The following is a 20084-nucleotide window of genomic DNA, read 5'->3' on the forward strand; positions in this document are numbered from 1 at the left end:
ATCGACCAGTAGCTCAGGAAGGCAACGCGAGTTGATCGCGGAGCCCATCCTGGGCTCTGTGATAGACTCGTGTTGCCGTCCTGATCTACGGGCCGATCAGCCTTCCTCTCCAGTGTTCTCCCTAGGGCCTTTTAGCTGGGCGGTCCGCCCAGCTGTCATCTGCCGCTGCTGAACATTAAAAAAAACCCAAAAAACCGGCTTGGAGATTTCAGCCCGTAGCGAACTTATGCTCCGGGCTCTAACGTGTGCGTGCCAGCTTCTCTTCTCTTCCCTCCGAAACCGGAAGTTATGTCCGGGGGGGGGGGGAGAAGGGAAGCCGGCAAGCACATGTTGAGAGCCCTGAAGCAAGCGTTCGCTACGGGCTAATGCGGGAGACAGGTTAGTGAAGCATTTGTTCTTCTTCCTGCCGGGTCCTGCCTACTTTCTGTTTCCGCGAAGGCAGGACCCGGCAGCATTTCCCCCAATAGGTTGATCACAATCTTGGGCTGATCAGCCTTCCTCTTCCCGATGGCAGAATTGACGTCGGGGAGAGGAATGCTGGTTGGCCGAAGCAGGGAGAGCTTGGGGCCTGTTATTGGTGGCGTTTGGGTCCAGGTCCCCGATGGTAATGGCAGTGGCAGTGGCTTGGGGGAGGGCAGGGAGAAAGAAAGAAAAAGGGCAGGCAGGGAGACAGAAGGAAAGAAGAGAAACAGAAAAAAATGAAAGGGAGGCAGAGAGAAAGAAAGGGCAGGGAAGAGGAAGGAAAAGTTGGGGGAAGGAATGAGGTCTGGAGGAGAGGAAGCATACAGGCTAAAAGAAGGGAAGAAAGATTGTATGCACAGTCAGAAGAAGAAAGTGCAACCAGAGACTCATGAAATCACCAGACAAGGTAGGGAAAATTATTTTATTTTAAATTTAGTGATCAAAATGTGTCTGAATTTATATCTGCTGTCTATATTTTACACTAAGGTCCCCTTTTACTAAACCGCAATAGAGGTTTTTAGCGCAGGGAGCCTATGAGTGTCGAGAGCAGTGCTGGGCATTCAGCGCAGCTCCCTGCGCTAAAAACTGCTATCGTGGTTTAGTAAAAAGGGAGGGGGGTTTATTTGTCTATTTTTGTATGGTTGTTACTGAGGTGATAGTGCATAGAGTCATCTGCATTGACCTCTTTGAAAAACCCTATGGATCAGTGAACTGATGCAGTCCACTTGCCTCACCTCCCGTGCCACAATGTGGAATCAGCAGTTCCGTGACCATTCCTGAGCAATGTGCTACAAAAGTGACAGCATGCTTGCATTTGTGCTAGGACTACACATCTAAAGATGCAATTAGGTAAAACCAGGACTGGTTTAGCCGATCCTTGCTGACATGAAGCCAACTGGTCACCTATGTTTCCTCTAAGTGGAGCACATGAGCAATTGCTCATACATTTTGCAAGGTCATTACATTGTTGCTAACAAAAATACTAGCCTGACCTGACATTCAAACAAAATTAGACTGTAAAAAATTAATTAAACTACACTAAATCAATTACCATATGTGTGATGGTTTTTGTGCTATATACATAGGGTTAAAAAAACGACGACAGAAAAGAAGATACCAAGCCTCGGAGTAAAACAGAACGAAAGAAGAAGCACAGGAGTTGTCAAGAGCAACCTACAGTTACATATGCTTTATTAATGGTTTGTTCAAAGTTCAATAACAAGTCCTTGAAGTGCAAAACAAATGTAGTCCTGAACAAGAACAAGAAAATATGACTGAAAGATATAGAAATATTTCCTATCATTTTGGGTGCCCCAAGCTTGTTGAAAAGAACTTTCAAGTATGTTACATCATATGAACTCTAGAAGAAGCTCTCTTCAGAATGGTGCAAATACTAGGGTGAGCAATAACAGTACATCTGAGAGACCATAGATATCAAAATGTGGAGGGGGGCATTGGCATACAGGCCCTGGCCCTATAAAAATTTTCAGGGCAGCCAACCCCCTTCTCAGCATGTCTTTCTGCTGTTGTTGCTTTGCCTGACCTTGGCCTGCTCTAGCTGCCAGCAACTACTTCCTGTTTCTCATGAAACAGTAAAATAAATGCCTCTGCCTTTTCTAGGCTCCTCCATTCCTTTAATTCGTCCTCTTTTAACCCTGTAGACTTTGCTGTCTTCATCCTAGGTGTCTTGTCCTCTCTAGTTTTGCAGGGTCAGAGTTACTACTTCTCTCTCAGGCCACATCCTTCCTGTTTAACATTCCTTTTGTTCTTTGTTGGGGTTGGAGTCTGGAGTCTTGGGCCTCCTACTTATTAAAGTAGTATCTTATTTCAGTGATTTCCAATTTCCCCTTTAGCTTTTATCCTGTGCATTCTATCACACTGGTGTCCCTTCTTGTGTCTTTTGGAAGCATAAACTCTACCACAATGATATAGAACAGGAAATTACTATAAAATATTTGGTTGGGCCAGAATTAACAACCATAATGTTTTACTGGGCAAGAAAAAGGGAATCCACCAATTAGCCAACTGAATTTTATTCAGCAGCATTTCTTTCTTCTTACCACTAGGTGGGGCCTTTCTATATTACACCCTCTATAAAAACTGCTGAACCCAAGCATATAAATGCATCAGTAAATTAATTTACTTTCTACATTATTACAAGTTGAGGATTGAACATGAAATACAATTTCTGAGGACTAGAAGCAGCAACCTTTTAGAGAATCAGTGGCTGAATAGAAGAGTAACTTAATGGTTAGAGCAGTAGGCAAAGAATCAGAGAAGCTATGACAGCTGGTTACCTTAGCCATATCACTTAAGCCTCCATTACCTCAAGCCTCAGGTATAATCATAGAATGCAAATTGAACAGCAAAATTCTACTGTATCTGATTGTAACGTGCCTAGGATCTTAGGACAATACCAGGTGGACTTTAGTCTATGGCCCAGAAATATAAAAGAAGAGACAAGTTAATTTAATCATGTATTTTTAATGAGAAAAACTAATGTGCAATGGATGAACTAATGGGATGGACCGTTCAGGTCTTTATTTGCCTTCATTTACTCTTTGTGCCTTGAGCTACAACTGTAAAAGGTGTGAGCTAAATCCAAAATCCCTTCCCCTATTAAAGCAGCAGCTTTACAGGGAATGTATGACACAGTGGTTAGAGCTATAGCCTCAGCACCCTGAGGCTGTAGGTTTAAATCCCATACTGCTCCTTGTGACACTGAGCAACTCACTCAATCCATTGCCCCAAGTACATTAGGTAGAGCTTGAGTCCACCAGGACAAATAGGGAAAAATGCTTGAGTACCTGAATGTAAACCACATAGGCTGTAAGTGGTATATATGGTAAATACAAAAAAATGAAATAAATATGTCAAGCTAAAATACCCCCCTTTTACAAAACCACGCAAGAGGGTTTAGTGACGGCCAGTGCACTGAATGCTCTGCGCTGCTCTGACACTCATAGGAACTCTATGACTGTCAGAGCAGCGCAGAGCATTCGGTGCATTGGCTGGCGCTTAAAACCTCTTGCGTGGTTTTGTAAAAAGTGTGTATGGGAGAGGGGGGGATAGTTTCTTTTGCAGCCCTGAAGCAGTAGCTGTGCTCTTTCGCCTCTTCATAAAGAGGGATCCTAGAGTTGAAAAGGTTTACAAACACGAGTTTTGAGAGGACAGTTGCTAGAAAATATAGGGAAATTAACCTATCTAAGATTTCAAGGCTTAAAGCTTTATTTTTCAGATTCTCAGTTCTATACATCAGAATTTTTTTGTCTTTCACCACCAATTCACAAAGATTTTTTAAAATTTATAAGTCAAATTCTCTCTCACTGGCCTTTTTTTTTCACTTACAATCATCATACCCATCACCTCACTGTCACATGAGACAGAACTATACATCTCAACTGTCCTCACCATGGTAGAAAACTGGACCACACGCTTCAAACTGAAACTCAACCCAGAAAAAACTAAGTTCTTCCTTGCAAGCCCCAACCACAAACTATCGTCCACCACCCTGCAACTTAATGGTTTAACATATCCAATCAATTCCACTATAAAAATCCTCGGAGTCATCCTGGACCGATGCCTCACTTTAGAAGATCACACTAATACCCAGGTCAAAAAATGCTTTTCCACCCTCTGGAAACTCCGTTCCATCAAACATTACTTTGATTTCCCCACCTTCAGTTTGCTGGTCCAATCCCTAATCCTAAACTCCCTGGATTACTGCAACATCATATATCTGAGCTCCTACAAGAAAACCATTAAACGACTACGACTTATCCAGAACACCGCCGTCCGCCTCATCTATGGGCTCAAAAAGTCAGACCATATTAGCCCTTTCTATAGAAAACTTCACTGGCTACCGTTCGAAGCAAGGATCATCTTCAAATTCGCCTGCCTCTGCTTCAAAACCCTAACTGGCTCAGCCCCGATATATCTGTCACGCCACTTCGCCTTCCCAGGCACTAACCGTACACGCAATGCCCACCTATTTGCCTACCCCTCCCCAAAAGGATGCATCTACAAAAGATTTTTCGACAAGACCCTCTCTTTCCAAGCTGGCAAATGGAATGACTGCTTGTCCACGCTCATCTCTCTTGCCCCTACTTATCAATCGTTCAGGAAATCTCTCAAAACATACCTCTTTGATAAATTCCTCTAACCTCCGCCCCCCTACCAAACCAATAATCCCAACCTCGCCTCCCTCCCTTACCCTTACCCTCCCCGGTTGCACCCCCCATGCAACAATTATTGGATCATTTTGTAACTGTTCACTGGTTTATACCAAATAATTGTTAACTATTCTCTGCACCTGCAATGCATAAATTGATCTGAACTGTTTTTCTGATATGCTGTAACTTCGCTGTAAATGTACAGTCTCTTAACCTGTAAACCGCTCTGAACTGATTTGTGGTATTGCGGTATACAAAAATAAAGTTATTATTATTATTATTATTATATTATTATTCTCTGCACATTTATCTTTCAAGTTCCCCACATCTTGGCTTTAACTGGTGCAGCCCTTCAGTCCATTAACTGTAAATTCCAGATTAGAAACTGCAAATCATAAAGTTCCATGTGCAATTTCATTTGAGGAACAAAAATGAATTATTTTATTATAATATTATGTATTATTTATATGTTGATTGTATTATTATATATGCTTATACCATAATGTAGAGTTGTGGTTAGCGCAGCAGGCTGAGAACCTGGAGAAGCCAGTGTTCAAGTCCGACCAACACTTCAGATGATTTTGGGCAAATCACAGGACATCCTATTGTACCCAAATGCTGACAACGAAATGGTGTGAGCAAAATCCATATAAATAAATATTATGATGCATAATTCATTATTTTATTTATTTGTGCTTTGGAATAAGCTCCTTCTTTACATCTGTCCAGTTTCTTCATTTATCAATTCTTTATGATGAAGACTCACTGATCATTTAATAGCCACTTCTTAAGTGGCTCCGTCCTGTAAATATCTTTTTGATGGTGTCATTTCTAGAATTATACACAATATTCTAGAGCTCTATCCAGCGATTTTAACTAAGGCACTATCAACAACATATTCCTGCTGGCCACTCCTCTCTCTATGCACTCAAGTATCTATCTTCTGACTTTTGCTGTCACCTTAAGATTATCAGATATGATTTATTTATTCATTCATTCATTCAATTTTCTATACTGTTCTCCCAGAGGAGCTCAGAACAGTTTACATGGATTTATTCAGGTATTCAAGCATTTTTCCCTGATCACTCCCATAACTCACTGTTCTTTCATTGACAGAAGCATTTGACCCTCTATACTGTACCATTCCCATGAGCTTTTGCAGCCCAAATGTATGACCCTGCATTTTTTATTGTCCCTTGATACTTCAATTTTGGAGATCTATTTGGGATCAAGTGAACAATATATTGGAAAATCCATTATTGACGTACGATACCATCCTATTTGGTACGTTAATGAGAGCTAAAAGTCAAATATTTGCTAGCAATAACAAACTTCTATTTGTAATGACAGGGGTTGCCATAAAACTTATTTTGAAGAACTGGAAGAACTGGGATAGGTTAAATTACACTTTCTGGTGGGAATCCCTTTGTTATACTTTTAAAATGGAACATCTAATGGCTATACAGCAGGGAAGGTAGAGGAAATTTATGGATGTTTGGGAGCTGTTGACTAAGGGGTCCTTTTATCAAGCTGCAGTAAGGGGTTTAAAGTGCGTTAAATCACCTGCCGCGCTAGCCGCTAATACCTGCATTGAGCAGGCGTTTGATTTTTAGCCGGCCGCAGGGGTTAGCATGTGATGAAATGTCCAACGTGCTAACCCTGCTAGCGCGGCTTGATAAAAGGACCCCTAAATTTTGTAAGGAATGATAACTGACTTTATTTACTGACCTTTAAACATACACATGAGGGAGGGGGAAGGGGTTTGTACTGGAATTGTTTTGGGGAATTTTTAGATAGTTTCTTGTGGGTATTTACTTTCTTGATTAATAGGTGGGAGGGTGGGGGAAAGTAATTGCTTATTAATATATGTAAGTTTATTGTGCTTTTCTTGTAATATTATATATACATGAATTATTTGTACGCACAATTGTAGTTGGAAAATTTAATAAAGATTAAATAAAGAATTAAATCTAAGCTGCCAAATTCTAGATCATTCTTTTTGTTAGATCTCTCCTCATGTTATCCACACTTTCCAGGGTGTCTATCTTATTGTGGATTTTGGTGTCATCCACATAGAAGTAGACTTTGCCCGACACCCGTTATGCAATATTAGTTAACAATCAGACTAAGGATTGATCCCTATGATACACCACTGGTAATGCCCTTATTCTCAGAGGTACCACTACTCTACTGCTTCCCACTCAACCAACTTCTAACCTAGTCACTCACTTTATGGTCCATTCCAAGGGTGTTCAGTTGTTTTTATAAGTAGCTTATGCGGAATTGTGTTAAAGGCTTTGCTGATATCTAAATGCACCACATCTACTACTCCCCTCAATCCAACCCTCTGGTTTCCAAATCAAAAATATTAGACTTGCATTACAAAACCTACTCTAGTAAGACCATGCTGCTTTGGATCCTACAGTCCATAGAATTCCAGAAATTGTTTTAGCAGCATTTCAATTAATTTACTATTAATTTTACAGATGTTAAACTATTCTATAATTCCCAACCTCCCTTCTTTTGGTTTTGTGAAGAAGGACCATATTAGCCCTTTTCCAGTCCTCCAGGACCACTCCTGATGCAAAAAAAAGAAAAAAAGAAAAAAAAGCACAGAAAAGATCAAATTAAAGTGCTAGAACTTCCCTCAGGGGTAAATTCTCTATTACTGCGTTTAACTTAGGCATGCTTTGGACGTCCGATGTAAGTGAATAATTACGGAGTTAAGGGTCTTAATTAATGTTAATTGGGAAATAAACGACACATAGACGTCCCTAAGAGGTAGTTGACGGACTGATGTCTACAGAAAGCATAGTCCTGTCTCCAGCTCTGGACGTGGGCGTTCCGTGGGCGTGCCAAATGGGGACGCTAGATAGGCGCTACCTGAGCGAACGCCTGCGTCTAAATATCGTGTATTATGTAGACGTAAGAAACCCTGGTCTAACTTGGATTTCAATGCCATTTCAACTTTCGTAATTGCGGCTCTTTGTTAGATTCGAGGCAGACGTTCGCTGTGTTTTTCATCAATAATTCCAATAGTGAGTTTGAATAGGTAATTTTCATCTTTTCTCTGTCCTAATAAATATAATGTCAATGGAACACATTATATTGCATGGATAACAAACCACATTTCTGCCCGAACAATAATATAATTTACACATGGCTTTTACAACCCCCTTTTTTTTCTCAACAAACAGCACTGCAATCGGCTCTCTTTTGAAAGCAAAGAAAAATCAGCACACATTATCAGCACTTAAAAAGAGAATAAACAGATACACACCTTAACATTCAAGCTTCCCTCATTGCAAAATGGAGGTCTTCAGTTGCACAAAACTGACCTCATTGTGACCTCATCAATCTGCACCTTCAAAGTAGTATGCCACAATTAAAAGATGTGCTGGGTGTAGAACTCACAACCTCTGGATGTTAGGAGCACAGGCTGGCTCCTAACACATAGAGCTACAGCTGCTTCTACTTAGGTCCATCTCACCACCCTTTCATATCATACTTGACTGAGCTGTCTATGCTCATTAGCTATCATATCAGGATGAACTCAAATAAGTTTAAGCAAAGGAATGCCTAAAGATTTGGAAGGTTTTCAAGTAGAAAACAAATATCAAATATGTATTAAAGAATTGCAGCACAAATGACGCTGATCGGTAAGGGCAAAAAAACACCACTTTTCCGGGTATGACGCCTAAACGGAACAGATTACTTACAGTCATATATCCATTAGTACAGTGCTTAGAATGAAGATTAGCGTGTGAGAAAAACGGAGCTCTACCTCACATGCATTCAAGCACACTTGGGAATATGGGTTTGGGGCTCAGTGAAAGCAGCGCTTTTAACCATTGAGCTACCACTCTTTTGTCTCAGCCTACTATGACATTATAGCTAAACTCCTTTTCCCTTAGCACTTCACTAAGATATGATATGACAAGGGAGCCAGAGACATTGGAGCAAAAGGTGCTGTAGGTCAGTGAGGAAAGGCACTCTACCAATCCTCTGGGCTTTGAGGGTTCAAATCCCAGCCTGTATTTTACTTGTGGCATATCTGCCTTCCAGGTGCACCTTGATGATGCTTTCCACTTCTTATAGGAGTTGAATATAACATTACTGTACAACTTTGCTGTGTAGCAGAAAAATAAACTTTTCCCCCTTCCATGCTAAGAATTTGAGTTCAACTCATCTTATATTTCTCCTTTTAAACATGGCATACTTTGTTAGTTTTTATCATGGTAAAGTATACATTTCTGAAATGGTGAAGAAACAATAATATACAACTGCAGTGTTTTGTCTCCTAGCAGAATTAACTGCCTATAAGAAGCAGTATAAGCAAATCCAAACTACTATAAGCACAAGAAAGCATTTCTAGGTCAACACGGTAATGCTCCTGTTCCGATCTCTGACCTCTGAAACTCCCCGGTTCAACTCCTACCTTTGCTCATTTTAATAAGGTCCTAGTTTTTTCCTATTAGCTCTTATAACAGGGTCTACATGGTGGACTTTGCCATTTGTAAGGTGCACGTTTCCCTTTCCAGGCAAACCTATTTTCAACTTACCATGGCTCGGACATCCTAAGCAGTGAAGAGAGGAAACCTTTCCTCTGACAGCAAGATGACATTTGTGGATCGCCTGGTTAATGTGCTCTCATCACTGCTTAGGATGTCCGAGCCATGGTAAGTTGAAAATAGGTTTGCCTGGAAAGGGAAATGTGCACCTTACAAATGGCAAAGTCCACCATGTAGACCCTTTTATAAGAGCTAATAGGAGGGAAGGTAGTTGGGTTTTCTAAGATATCATATATAATAAAACGCTAAGCGCGCATGCGCACTCGCGCCGTGTGTTCCCTGATCTGTCGCGTTTGCATGCACACCAGACAAGCTTCCCTGCTCTCCACCTCACAATACAGCACTACGGGTCGAAGTGTCTTTAGACGCTGCTGCGGCAAGGCAGTGCGGAGCGGCGGCTGCCGGGAGGAGGCCGCGGCGGCTTGAGGCGAAAGGCGGTGTGGATGGGGTGGAAAAAAGTGGAAATAGGAAAGGGAAAAGGGAAAATGGGAATATTGGTAGGTAAAAAGAAGGCAGAAGGGCTACTGCTGGACAGGGGGGAGAGACAGAAAGAAAAGACAGAAAGAAAAGGGGGCTGGGAGAAAGAAAAAAAGACACACATACAGAAAGAGAGAAAGAAATGCCTAAGTCTACACATCTATTCTAGCACCGTTAATGTAACAGGCTAAAAAACTAGTGAAAATATAATATATTAAGTGTAAAAGGTAGTTGAAAGTTTTTCTAAATAAATGTTTCTATAACACTAAAAAGTTAGTGCCATTATGCTTATAGGGGCGATCTTTGAAGCTTCAACTAGTTTTTTTTAAACAAATATTAACAATAAAAAGATAAATGCTTTTTGATTACTGAAATGATATAATAAGTATCAACTTATGGATAATGAGAAGTCAGGAAAATATAAAAGGGAAATAATCCAGAACATTTCTGTGTGTATGCGGTTCAATAATTTGATAAAAGCACTTTTCTGCATGTAAAGTTGACTTACATGCAGAAAATTCTTCATAAAGTAACTCTTCCATGTGTTAGTCCAATACATAAATATCACTTTTATATTTTATTATCATTATTTTATTAGCCTTTTTTTCATTGATCTCGAGTATCACATTTCTTATCTGTACAGAGTTCTGGTCCAGCTTAATAACAGCACTAGACTGCCTTCCTAGCATAATTCTCCCAATCTTCCAAAGGACTAGTTTTATGTAATAATAATTCACAAACCAGTATTACTGGTTAGATCCAGCCCTGGAATAATGACACTGTATTCACAGAATAATTATATGCATTGTTCAAGATCTCTTCCTTGACCAAATTATATTTTGTAATTTTTTGAAAACATTTTCCCAAGTCAGTATATGTGGAGTACTTGCTGGACTTGAAGTAAGTCTACAAATAAGAGCAGGAGTGGTTTTATTGCAGAGGCTTGCTTCTCTGACAGGAACTGGCATATTATACATATTTTATAAAAGGTTCAGCACTTACTGAGTTTTGTAAATAAAATATTTGCCTATTTTTGTTTGACTTGACATAAGCAATTAAAGGTCCATCAAACCCAGCATCCTGTTCCCCCCCAGTGTCTCCTTCCCATGTCCTTAGTGCCCCCAGTGCCTCCGTCCTGTGTCCTTAGTGCCCCCAGTGCCTACGTCCTGTGTCCTTAGTGCCTCTAGTGCCTCCTTCTCATGTCCTTAGTACACCCAGTGCCTTCGTCCTGAGTCCATAGTGCCTACAGTGCCGCCGTCCTGTGTCCATAGTGCCCCCAGTGCCTCCTTCCCGTGTCCTTAGTGCCCCCAGTGCTTCCTTCCCGTGTCCTTAGTACCCCAGTGCCACCTTCCCATATCCATATTGCCCCCCAGTGCCTCTATCCTGTGTCCATGGGCCCCCAGTGCCTTCTTCATGTGTCCATGGTGCTCCCAGTGCCTCCTTAGTTCCCCCAGTGCCTCCGTCCTGTGTCCATGGTGCCCCAGTGCCTCCTTCCTGTGTCCATAGTGCCCCCGGTGCCTCCTTCCTGTGTCCATAGTGCCCCTGTCCTGTGTCCTTTGTGCCCCCAGTGCCTCCGTCCTGTGTTCATGGTGCCCCCAGTGCCTCCTTCCTGTGTCCATGGTGTCCCCAGTGCCTCCTTCCCGTGTCCTTAGTGCCCCAGTGCCTCCGTCTTGTGTCCATGGTGCCCCCAGTGCCTCCTTCTTGTGTCCATAGTGCCCCCAGTGCTCCCGTCCTGTGTCCTTAGTGCCACTAGTGCCTCTGTCCTGTGTCCATAGTGCCCCCAGTGCCTCCTTCCTGTGTCCATAGTGCCCCCGGTGCCTCCATCCTGTGTCCATGGTGCCCCCAGTGCCTCCTTCCTGTGTCCATGGTGCCCCCAGTGCCTCCTTCCCGTGTCCTTAGTGCCCCAGTGCCTCCGTCTTGTGTCCATGGTGCCCCCAGTGCCTCCTTCTTGTGTCCATAGTGCCCCCAGTGCTCCCGTCCTGTGTCCTTAGTGCCCCTAGTGCCTCTGTTCTGTGTCCATAGTGCCCCCAGTGCCTCCTTCCTGTGTCCATAGTGCCCCCGGTGCCTCCATCCTGTGTCCATGGTGCCCCCAGTGCCTCCTTCTTGTGTCCATATGCCCCCGTTGCCTCCTTCCCGTGTCCATAGTGCCCCCAGTGCCTCCTTCCTGTGTCCATAGTGCCCCCAGTGCCCCAGACCTGTGTCCTTAGTGCTCCCAGTGCCTCCGTCTTGTGTCCTTAGTGCCCCCAGTGCCGCTGTCTGGTGTCCATAGTGCCCCCAGTGCCTCTGTCCTGTGTCCATAGTGTCCCCAGTGCCTCCTTCCCATGTCCTTACTGCCCCCAGTGCCTCTGTCCTGTGTCCATGGTGCCCCAAGTGCCTCCTTCCTGTGTCCATGGTGCCCCCATCCTGAGTCCATGGTGCCCCAAGTGACTCCTTCCTGTGTCCATGGTGCCCCCATCCTGTGTCCATGGCGCCCTCAGTGCCTCCTTCCTGTGTCTCAGTGCCTCCTTCCCGTGTCCTTAGTGCCCCCAGTGCCTCCGTCCTGTGTCCATGGTGCCCCCAGTGCCTCTTTCCTGTGTCCATAGTGGCCCCCTTCCCGTGTCCTTAGTGCCCCCAGTGCCTCCCTCCTGTGCCCCTAGTGCCTCTGTCCTGTGTCCATGGTGCCCCCAGTGCCTCTGTCCTTTGTCCATGGTGCCTTCAGTGCCTCCTTCCTGTGTCCATAGTGCCCCCAGTGCATCCGTCCTGTGTCCATAGTGCCCCCTTCCTGTCTCCTTAGTGCCCCCAGTGCCTCCTTCTTATGTCTTCCCACTGCCTTCCAGATTTTGTCCACCCCCAAAGCCTGCCTGCCTGCCTGACTAAATATCTCCCTCCCTCCCTGTCGTGGAAAAAAAAAAGCACCTCTCTCCTTCCTTTCTCCCGGTCTGCGCCGCTGCAATCTTACCTCCCCGCTGCTGCTGCTAATCGCCGACAACAAGTCTTCTTTCTGACGTCAATTCTGATGTTGGAGAGGATGTTCTGGGCCGGCCAATCACTGTCTGGCTGGCCCGGAATGTCCTCTCCGACGTCAGAATTGACGTCGGAAAGAAGACTTATTGTTGGCGATTAGCAGCAGCAGCGGGGAGGTAAGACTGGAGCGGCACGGACCGGGGGAAAGAAAGGGCAGGAAGACCCGGACCTGGCAGGAGGACCCGGACCTGGCCGGCTGTGCACCCCCCCCAAGCCGTGCACCCGGGGCGGACTTCCCCCCCCTGCCTTCCCCCTGCCCCCCCTTGGTACACCACTGTTGGGCATAGAGGTAGGGCTGCACCGGAATATAACCTGGTCTCCATCCCCATATTGTTACCATTACCCCACCATCCCCAGTGGATAGAGGCCTATAAAATACTGAGGGGCAGATTCTCAAAAACTAAAATCTGCCTTTAATGTGTTTGTTAAACCGGTTCCAGCCGGTATAGTGGTGTATATTAGCGGTGGATTATTAAAATGGCTTACCGTTGTCTTTTTTCCGAGTTTTCTAGCAGTTTTTGATAATGCCATGCAAATGTAGTACAACGAGGTCATTAATATTAAAATGAGCACTCTGAGCGATTTTCTATAATCACCAAGTGATTCTCTAACCTCGTTGTGCCACTGACAGGAAAGTAAGGATTGACAGCACAAACCTGTCAGAAAATTTTGCTGCTCTCAAGCACCCCTCCAACACCCCCCACTCCCCCTATGCCAAGCAAACCCCCAACAACCTCCCCATCCCCCGTAGCAGGAGAGATGCCCCCTCATGCTGCTACATAAACCCCCGACACCCTACCCATGCCTCTGATGAACCCTGCCCTTCCCCCTTACCTTGTTTACAATGGCTAGCCAGAGGGATGCCTAACAGGCCCACCTCTTCAAAATGGCAGCCCTGGTACATCCTGGGATGCGCCGGGGAGGGGCCTAAGGCTCTGATTGGCCCAGGATTATACTTTTCCACATCATTTATGACATTATCACTGACAAGTACCAAGTAGTTTTGAAAAAATTCGCACATCGGGACTTACTGGTAGTAGCATTTAAATTTAACAACTTACAAATGAAATGTGCAGTTTTGCTTATTATACGAAAAGAAACGGTGGCAAGAACATGCAACCTACCATAAAAACAGTCAGGGGGCAAATATTAAAATTAGAAGCATGTGGTGGTGTCTGGTTGTTAAGCTACAGAAATGTCTCTTTGGAGGAATAATTTGTAGAATTAGGAGAATATAGATCTGATTTCTTTCTTTCTTTTTTTTTTTACACAGGCCTGGCTGGACAAAACTCAAGATTATGATGCAGCTCTTACATATGTAGGCTATCACTTTAATGCTTTGTGGAGAGATAATTAACTTTGACTGACTAACTGACTGATTTGAGCATGTCTGTACATTTGAGGTTTCATTTACATTTTCTGTTGGTTTTCTTTTTTTTTTTCAGATTTTGCTGGGAGTTTGAACAGTTATTTAGAACTATATGGCTGTAAATATCTCCTGTGGTTATTTTTGTTGACAGAGTATTTAATGGCATGTTCATTTTTTAAATATTATACAATTAAAAAAAGTTTAATTTTAACTGCACTGGTTGTGTCAACAATTACAAGGGTCATTACAGTGGTTTAATAAGTGGGCCATTTGGCTTGGGAAGGATCCTTTTTAGGGTTACCATATGGTGCCAGATAAAAGAGGACGGATTAAGACATCTGGGTTTTACTTCCATTGAAAGCAATGGAAGTAAAACCCGGATGTCTCAATCCGTCCTCCTTTCTCTGGAGCCATATGGTAACAATAAATTCCTTTTAGGATGGTGTAGTTTCTTTCCTTTTAATTAGCAAACAGTTTACAATGGATTTCTTTTTGCTGCTGTTTCAACAAACATTCTGTTATGCTTCCTGTGGCACAGGATTGTGTTCACAGTAGTAGGTTATGATGTCACAAACTGGAGATTCTGGGTTCTGGAGCAACTGTACCAAATAACACCAATCATGATAGTAAAAAACTAAGAATTCTAGTACATTGTTTATGAAATATTAGGCTACTCAGAGTAATTGATAATGGCAATTGGAAAATGTTTGATCTGTTTCAGACTTTCAAGTTGATGTTTTAGTAGGTTTTCTGTTTAAACCAGGGGTTTCCAACCGTTTGGCTTCCTTGGGCCGCATTGGCTGAAAAAAATGTTTCTGGGGCCGCGCAAACGCTGCAGCAAGACAGAGGAAGGAGCCGGCAAGACAGTAAACACCCAGGGGCAGCAGAGGAAAACTGCATCGCCCTCGACTGGGGCCGCACAAAATACTTCACGGGGCCGCAGGTTGGACACCTCTGGTTTAAACCATCAGTATATGAGTGTTTTTAAAAGTAAATATCTTAAGTTTACTTACAATAGGTACTTATCATTAGTTTAAATAGGGTTATTTGATTTAAATCATTCTAGTACAGTGCTCTTGTTTTTGACTTGTAGCCAAAGTAAATGAAGTAAAGGCATATGCTTTGTTGTACTTGGAATTAAATAAAAAGAGAAACTTTTTTATTCCAGATACTACAAGTAGTACAAATGGTATATTAGAGTTTTTAAATCATTAACCATCTGATAAGTAGAAAACATGATGCTTTTTTAAAAAAAAGTATTGCAGTGAAGTTTTACAAGCTAAAGGTTTACTCAGTTTGTTTTGATGATAGAAAAAGTCCTTGGCAAATCAAACTCTTCTTGTATTTTGATTTTTTTTTTTAAGTAAAATAGGACTCAAATGCCACTATATTCCAAACTATTTGGAAATAATTGTTATCTCTATAGACTGTTATTGTTATTTTTACACCCAATCTCCCAGTCCTTCTGCAGTCTCGATTTTGGATAGTTTCTTAGACATAGCACAAGCCATATTTCAAAGCTGTCTCTAGCATTTGATTTTGGAAAGAGTAGCGTTATCATATGGCTCCAGAAAATGGAGGACGGATTGAGACATCCGGGTTTTACTTCTACTGAAAGCAATGTAAGAGGACAGATAGAGACATCTTGGTTGTCTGTCCGAATGAGGACTACCTGATCATGAAGAAGATGCTGAAAAGCTTTGAGAGCATTGAAAATCGCTCTGAGTTCCATCAGATTGATGTGACACTGACGATCAGTGCTGAACCAATGTCCTTGAGTACGGAGACCATCAAGATGAGTACCCCAAGCGTAACTCGAAGAATCTGTCATGAGGACCTTCTGATGAGGTGTTTGAAACAGTAAACCTCTGGAGAGATTGGAAGAGAGCATCCACCAGTGGAGAGACTGTCTCAACGAAGGAGTCTTCTGATGTGTTGAAGGAGTCACTGATGTGTTGAGAGACTGGGTCACAAGCCTGCGCCCACTGAGATGCCAGGGTCCACTGAGGAATTCTGAGGTGAAGTCTGGCAAAAGGAGTCACGTGAACTGTAGAAGCCATGTGACCCAGGAGAACCATCATGTGTCTTGCTGAAATTGTAGTCAAGGAAGACACTTTGTGGCAGAGATGAATGAGAGCATCCTAACATTGTTGAGGAAGGAATGCTCTTGGTCGGACAGTGTCTAGAACAGCTCCGATGAACTGCAAAGTTTGAGAGGGCTGTAGCTGGGATTTGGGAAAGTTGATTTCGAATCCCAAGCTTTGTAGGAATCACGTGGTCCATTGGGTCACTACAATAACCCCTTGAGATGTTGAATCCTTGATGAGCCAGTCATCCAGGTACGGGAACACCTGGAGGCCATGGCTCTTTAGAGCTGCTGCCACTACAACTAGGCACTTGGTGAACATTCTTGGAGATGAAGCCAGGTCTTTTTCAGAGAAGACTCCACAAGAAGGGACTGATGGGATAACTGAGATTTCTCGAAGCCCTTGCAGTGGACCATCCTGTAACGAGACTACAGCTTTCCTGGGACAGCAGGAATGGAATAGGGTGTCTCAAGATTTATCTTGAAGGTTTGAGAAAGAAGTCTATTAATGGGTAATTTGAGAGACTCTGCAGGAGGACGAGACATACCCATTTCTTCTAAATACCCCTGAGAGTATTTGGAATCAGAGTCCAAGGTAATATTGAGTTCCTCACTCATTTGACATAGGAAAGAAGAAAAAGATATCTGCTCCAAGGAAGGTTGACCTTGAGGAGAAGGTGACCTCGAGGTGTCTCGCAAGGCAGAGAACGAAGGTGAAGCTTCTCTGGAGTATTGATACCTGAGGCCTGAATATGCAGGCATAGACGACTCACTAAGAGAATGGATAGAATCCCTCGCAGGAGAAGAAGCAGTGGTATCTGGAGGTGGAGTCCTCGACTTCGGAGTTGGAGGCCTCAAAGAGTCTCGAGGCCTGGAGAGACGAGTCTTGAGAAGAGGATCTATGCCTTGATTGATGTTGAAAACCATACCTCGAACCAGGCAAGTCTCGCTGAGAAGAAAGTTGAGGAGTCTTTGCCCTATGCCTCGGGAAGAGAGATGCCTTATACGAGGAGGGAGGGCTGGAGGCTGGAGATTGAGATCGAAACACCAAAAGGGACTGAACGCCTGGTGTCGAGGTATCTCGAGGCATTGACAAGGACTCGACTCCTTGAGTAGTGTGCTTATGCTCCAGACTAGACACTCACAAAGACTCGACTCTTTGCATTGAGTGTGTAGAGTCCTCTCGAGGCACTCCCAAGGACTCGACTCCTTGTATAGAGTGAGGAGAATCAGCTTGAGGTACAGCCAAGGATTCAACTCCTTGTGATACTTCTAAGTGCTTAGGCTGGACTGCAGGAAGCAGAGTTGAGGTAGGAGCATGTTTGGCAAGCATATTACCAAACTGACGATCCAAGATGGTCTGGATCATAGCCTCCAAATGTGAAACCGAGACTTGAGGATCTGGTACATTTGGTGTGTCTATAGTTTCTGAGGAAGAGGAAGATCTTCGACTTGGAGACATGCTTCTTGGGTAGCTTGTTAACCACTACTGGTATCTGACCTGAGGGAGGCAGCAAACCAAGCGTCTCGTCTGGAGAAGACTTAGCAGATTTACTTGAGGACCCGCCGAATGAGGATGGCTTAATTAAAGTTGAAGCCGAGGTTGAGGCAGAAGGCAAAACTCCTGTAAGCTTGACCAGATTCGAGGTCGAGACTGGGGCAAGTGGATCCATACCTCCGAAGAGTTTTTCCACTTGAACTCGAAGATGCTTGCGGGCACGAGGTTGAAGGGTAGCGCAGCTGGCACACGACTCTGGACGATGGTCAGATCCCAAACACTGAATACACCACCAATGTGGGTCAGTAAGGGAGATAACGCGCTGGCAACGGTTACACTTCTTGAAGCCTGTGACTGGCCGGGACATAAACGGGAAAATAGCCACAGCTAAGTCGAAACCCGCTAGCTGAGGCCGCAAGGCAGGCCCTGCAGTGACTGAAAGAAAAATAAAGTAAGTCTTTTTTTTTAAAAATAAAACGTGCAAGAAATACACAGCGACCCTGAAAACAAACAAACACAAGCCAAGGTGAGAGAAGGCACGAAGTAGAACCGAGTCTAGCACAGAGCGTCGAAATAGGACTTCTCGGCTCCGCGGAAAACTGAGAACTGAGAAGAGACGCACCCTGCAATGGGCGGGAAGGCACTCGCGAACTTTCTGAAGTTGTACAAGCAAATCTGCTTGCGAAGCTGTCCGCATCCGGGCTTCGTGGATGACGTCGCCCACATGTGCGAATATGCTGCCTGCTTGTCCTGGGATAATCATTTGTTTACTATTTCAAAAAATACTAAGACTAGGGGACATGCGATGAAGTAGGGTTACCAGATGTCTGGATTTCCCCAAGGAGTACATGTCCGTCCGGATTTTTAAAAGCTTCCTTTAAATCGCATTGGGATAAGGAGTATAAAATCTGTTTTACTACTTGGGATCTAGCTAGGTACCTGAGACCTGAGTTGGCCACTTTTGGAAGCAGGATACTGGGTTTGATGGACCTTCGGTCTATCCTAGTATGACAATTCTTATGTTATTTCCTGTTGTTCTCAGGTCCTGCACACATCTAGGTGTGAAACACAGTTCTGTTCATACACTAAAAAAAACAAAGGGATCGTAGTCTACAATTTTACTACACTCGGATCGTTTCAGCATTATTACGAGTAACAACTTGTGTGTGTTTTCTTCTTAGCAAGCTTTTCGCAATTAACATGGAAGATGATTCGGGGAGTCGTAGAGAGACATCCGGACGAGAATACTAGCATGCTGGAGGCTACAGGAACTATTTCTCGCCCTGCAAAAATTAAGCCCTCTTCGACTATATCCTAGTTCCCAGCACTGTACTCACCCCTCCCTTTGACTCTTTCAACTCCCCGTTCGCTCGCGCCAATGGGACGGTTGGATTCGGCGCCCCTCTCGCGCGCGCGTCCCGAAACACTGCCAGCCAATGAGCGGGGAAGGGGCGGGGCTCTGGCGCAGGGCTCGCCCTGGCGCTCGCTGGCAGGATGAGAAGCTGGCGGCCGGGTGGTGGGCGCGCAGTGCGCCTCAGGAAACCCCCCTCGGTGGTAGTGTTTGCCGGCCACGCATGTGCCCAGGACTTAGGCGGACAGGTTGACGGAGGGGAACTCTTGGGTGCCGAGCCAGGCGGCTGTAGCACCAGCATGGCGGTGGAGGAAGAGGGGCTGCGGGTATTCCAGAGCGTCAAGATTAAAATAGGTAAGGGCGGGTTCGCCGAAGCCCAGCAGCGCGTCGACTGGAAAGGCAAAGTTGGCGCGAGCGCTTTGCGGAGTTCCCTTGAGCCAAAGTTGGGCGTGCTGGGGTTGGATGAGCAGAGCTGGACCGGGGTGACTTAGCTAACTCTTGGACAGCAACGTTAAGCGGAGTTTTGAGTCTACGAGATGTGAGAGCTGCGCATGGCTTCTGTGGATGGGCCATGGAGAGATGCAATTGCAAAGCGAAGAAGAGCCTGGGGTGGCGTGTCAGGACTAGAGAACTGGAGGGGGGGGGGGGGGGGCGGCGGATGGGGACAGATTATGTGAACTGTTTCATGTGCTGGAGGAAAGATGCCTTGGGGCTATGAGTTCCTTATAAAAAGCATCCTGTCATTCCACCGCTCCCCTGGCTTAGGCGCGTTCTCTCCCACCCTCAATTCCATCATTCTGCTGCTACCCCAGTGCCGGAAGGCTTTCTGCCGAGCACCCCATCATCTCTTTTGTCCAACTTTCGACCCCATTTTACCATCCCCATGCTTATTCTCTGCCAGCTTGTAACTGCTGATCGCTGATCTTGGGCTACTGTAGACATTCCCACTACTGTGTAGAGGGAAAAAATGGTTCTTAGGCTGGGTTTTCCCAAGTAAAAAAGTTGAGTAACGCAGTATCTTTTCATTGATTTCACTTAATTAGGATATTAGGATACAAGAGCACCCTCCCCCTCCCTTATTCTGCAAAACTGAGC

The 20084-nt window shown here is 44.4% G+C and overlaps 1 protein-coding gene and 1 long non-coding RNA gene across 2 annotated transcripts in view; one reads left to right on the forward strand and one right to left on the reverse strand.

Annotated features, from left to right (window-relative positions):
• LOC117362027 overlaps positions 1-19028 on the reverse strand; it is a 58947-nt gene extending 39919 nt beyond the window's left edge. Inside the window, exon 1 of the long non-coding RNA XR_004539786.1 lies at positions 18976-19028. This is a non-coding gene — a long non-coding RNA (uncharacterized LOC117362027). The remainder of the gene's footprint in view (positions 1-18975) is intronic.
• A 105-nt stretch (positions 19029-19133) lies between these two features.
• The window catches only part of RASA3 (RAS p21 protein activator 3), a 501637-nt gene continuing 500686 nt past the window's right edge, over positions 19134-20084 (forward strand). The window contains exon 1 of the mRNA XM_033949099.1: positions 19134-19343. Coding sequence (XP_033804990.1) covers positions 19289-19343 — 55 coding nt within the window. The 5' untranslated portion in view covers positions 19134-19288. The remainder of the gene's footprint in view (positions 19344-20084) is intronic.

This window comes from Geotrypetes seraphini, chromosome 6, assembly GCF_902459505.1.
Source record: "Geotrypetes seraphini chromosome 6, aGeoSer1.1, whole genome shotgun sequence".
In the NCBI taxonomy this organism is placed as follows: Eukaryota; Metazoa; Chordata; class Amphibia; order Gymnophiona; family Dermophiidae; genus Geotrypetes; species Geotrypetes seraphini.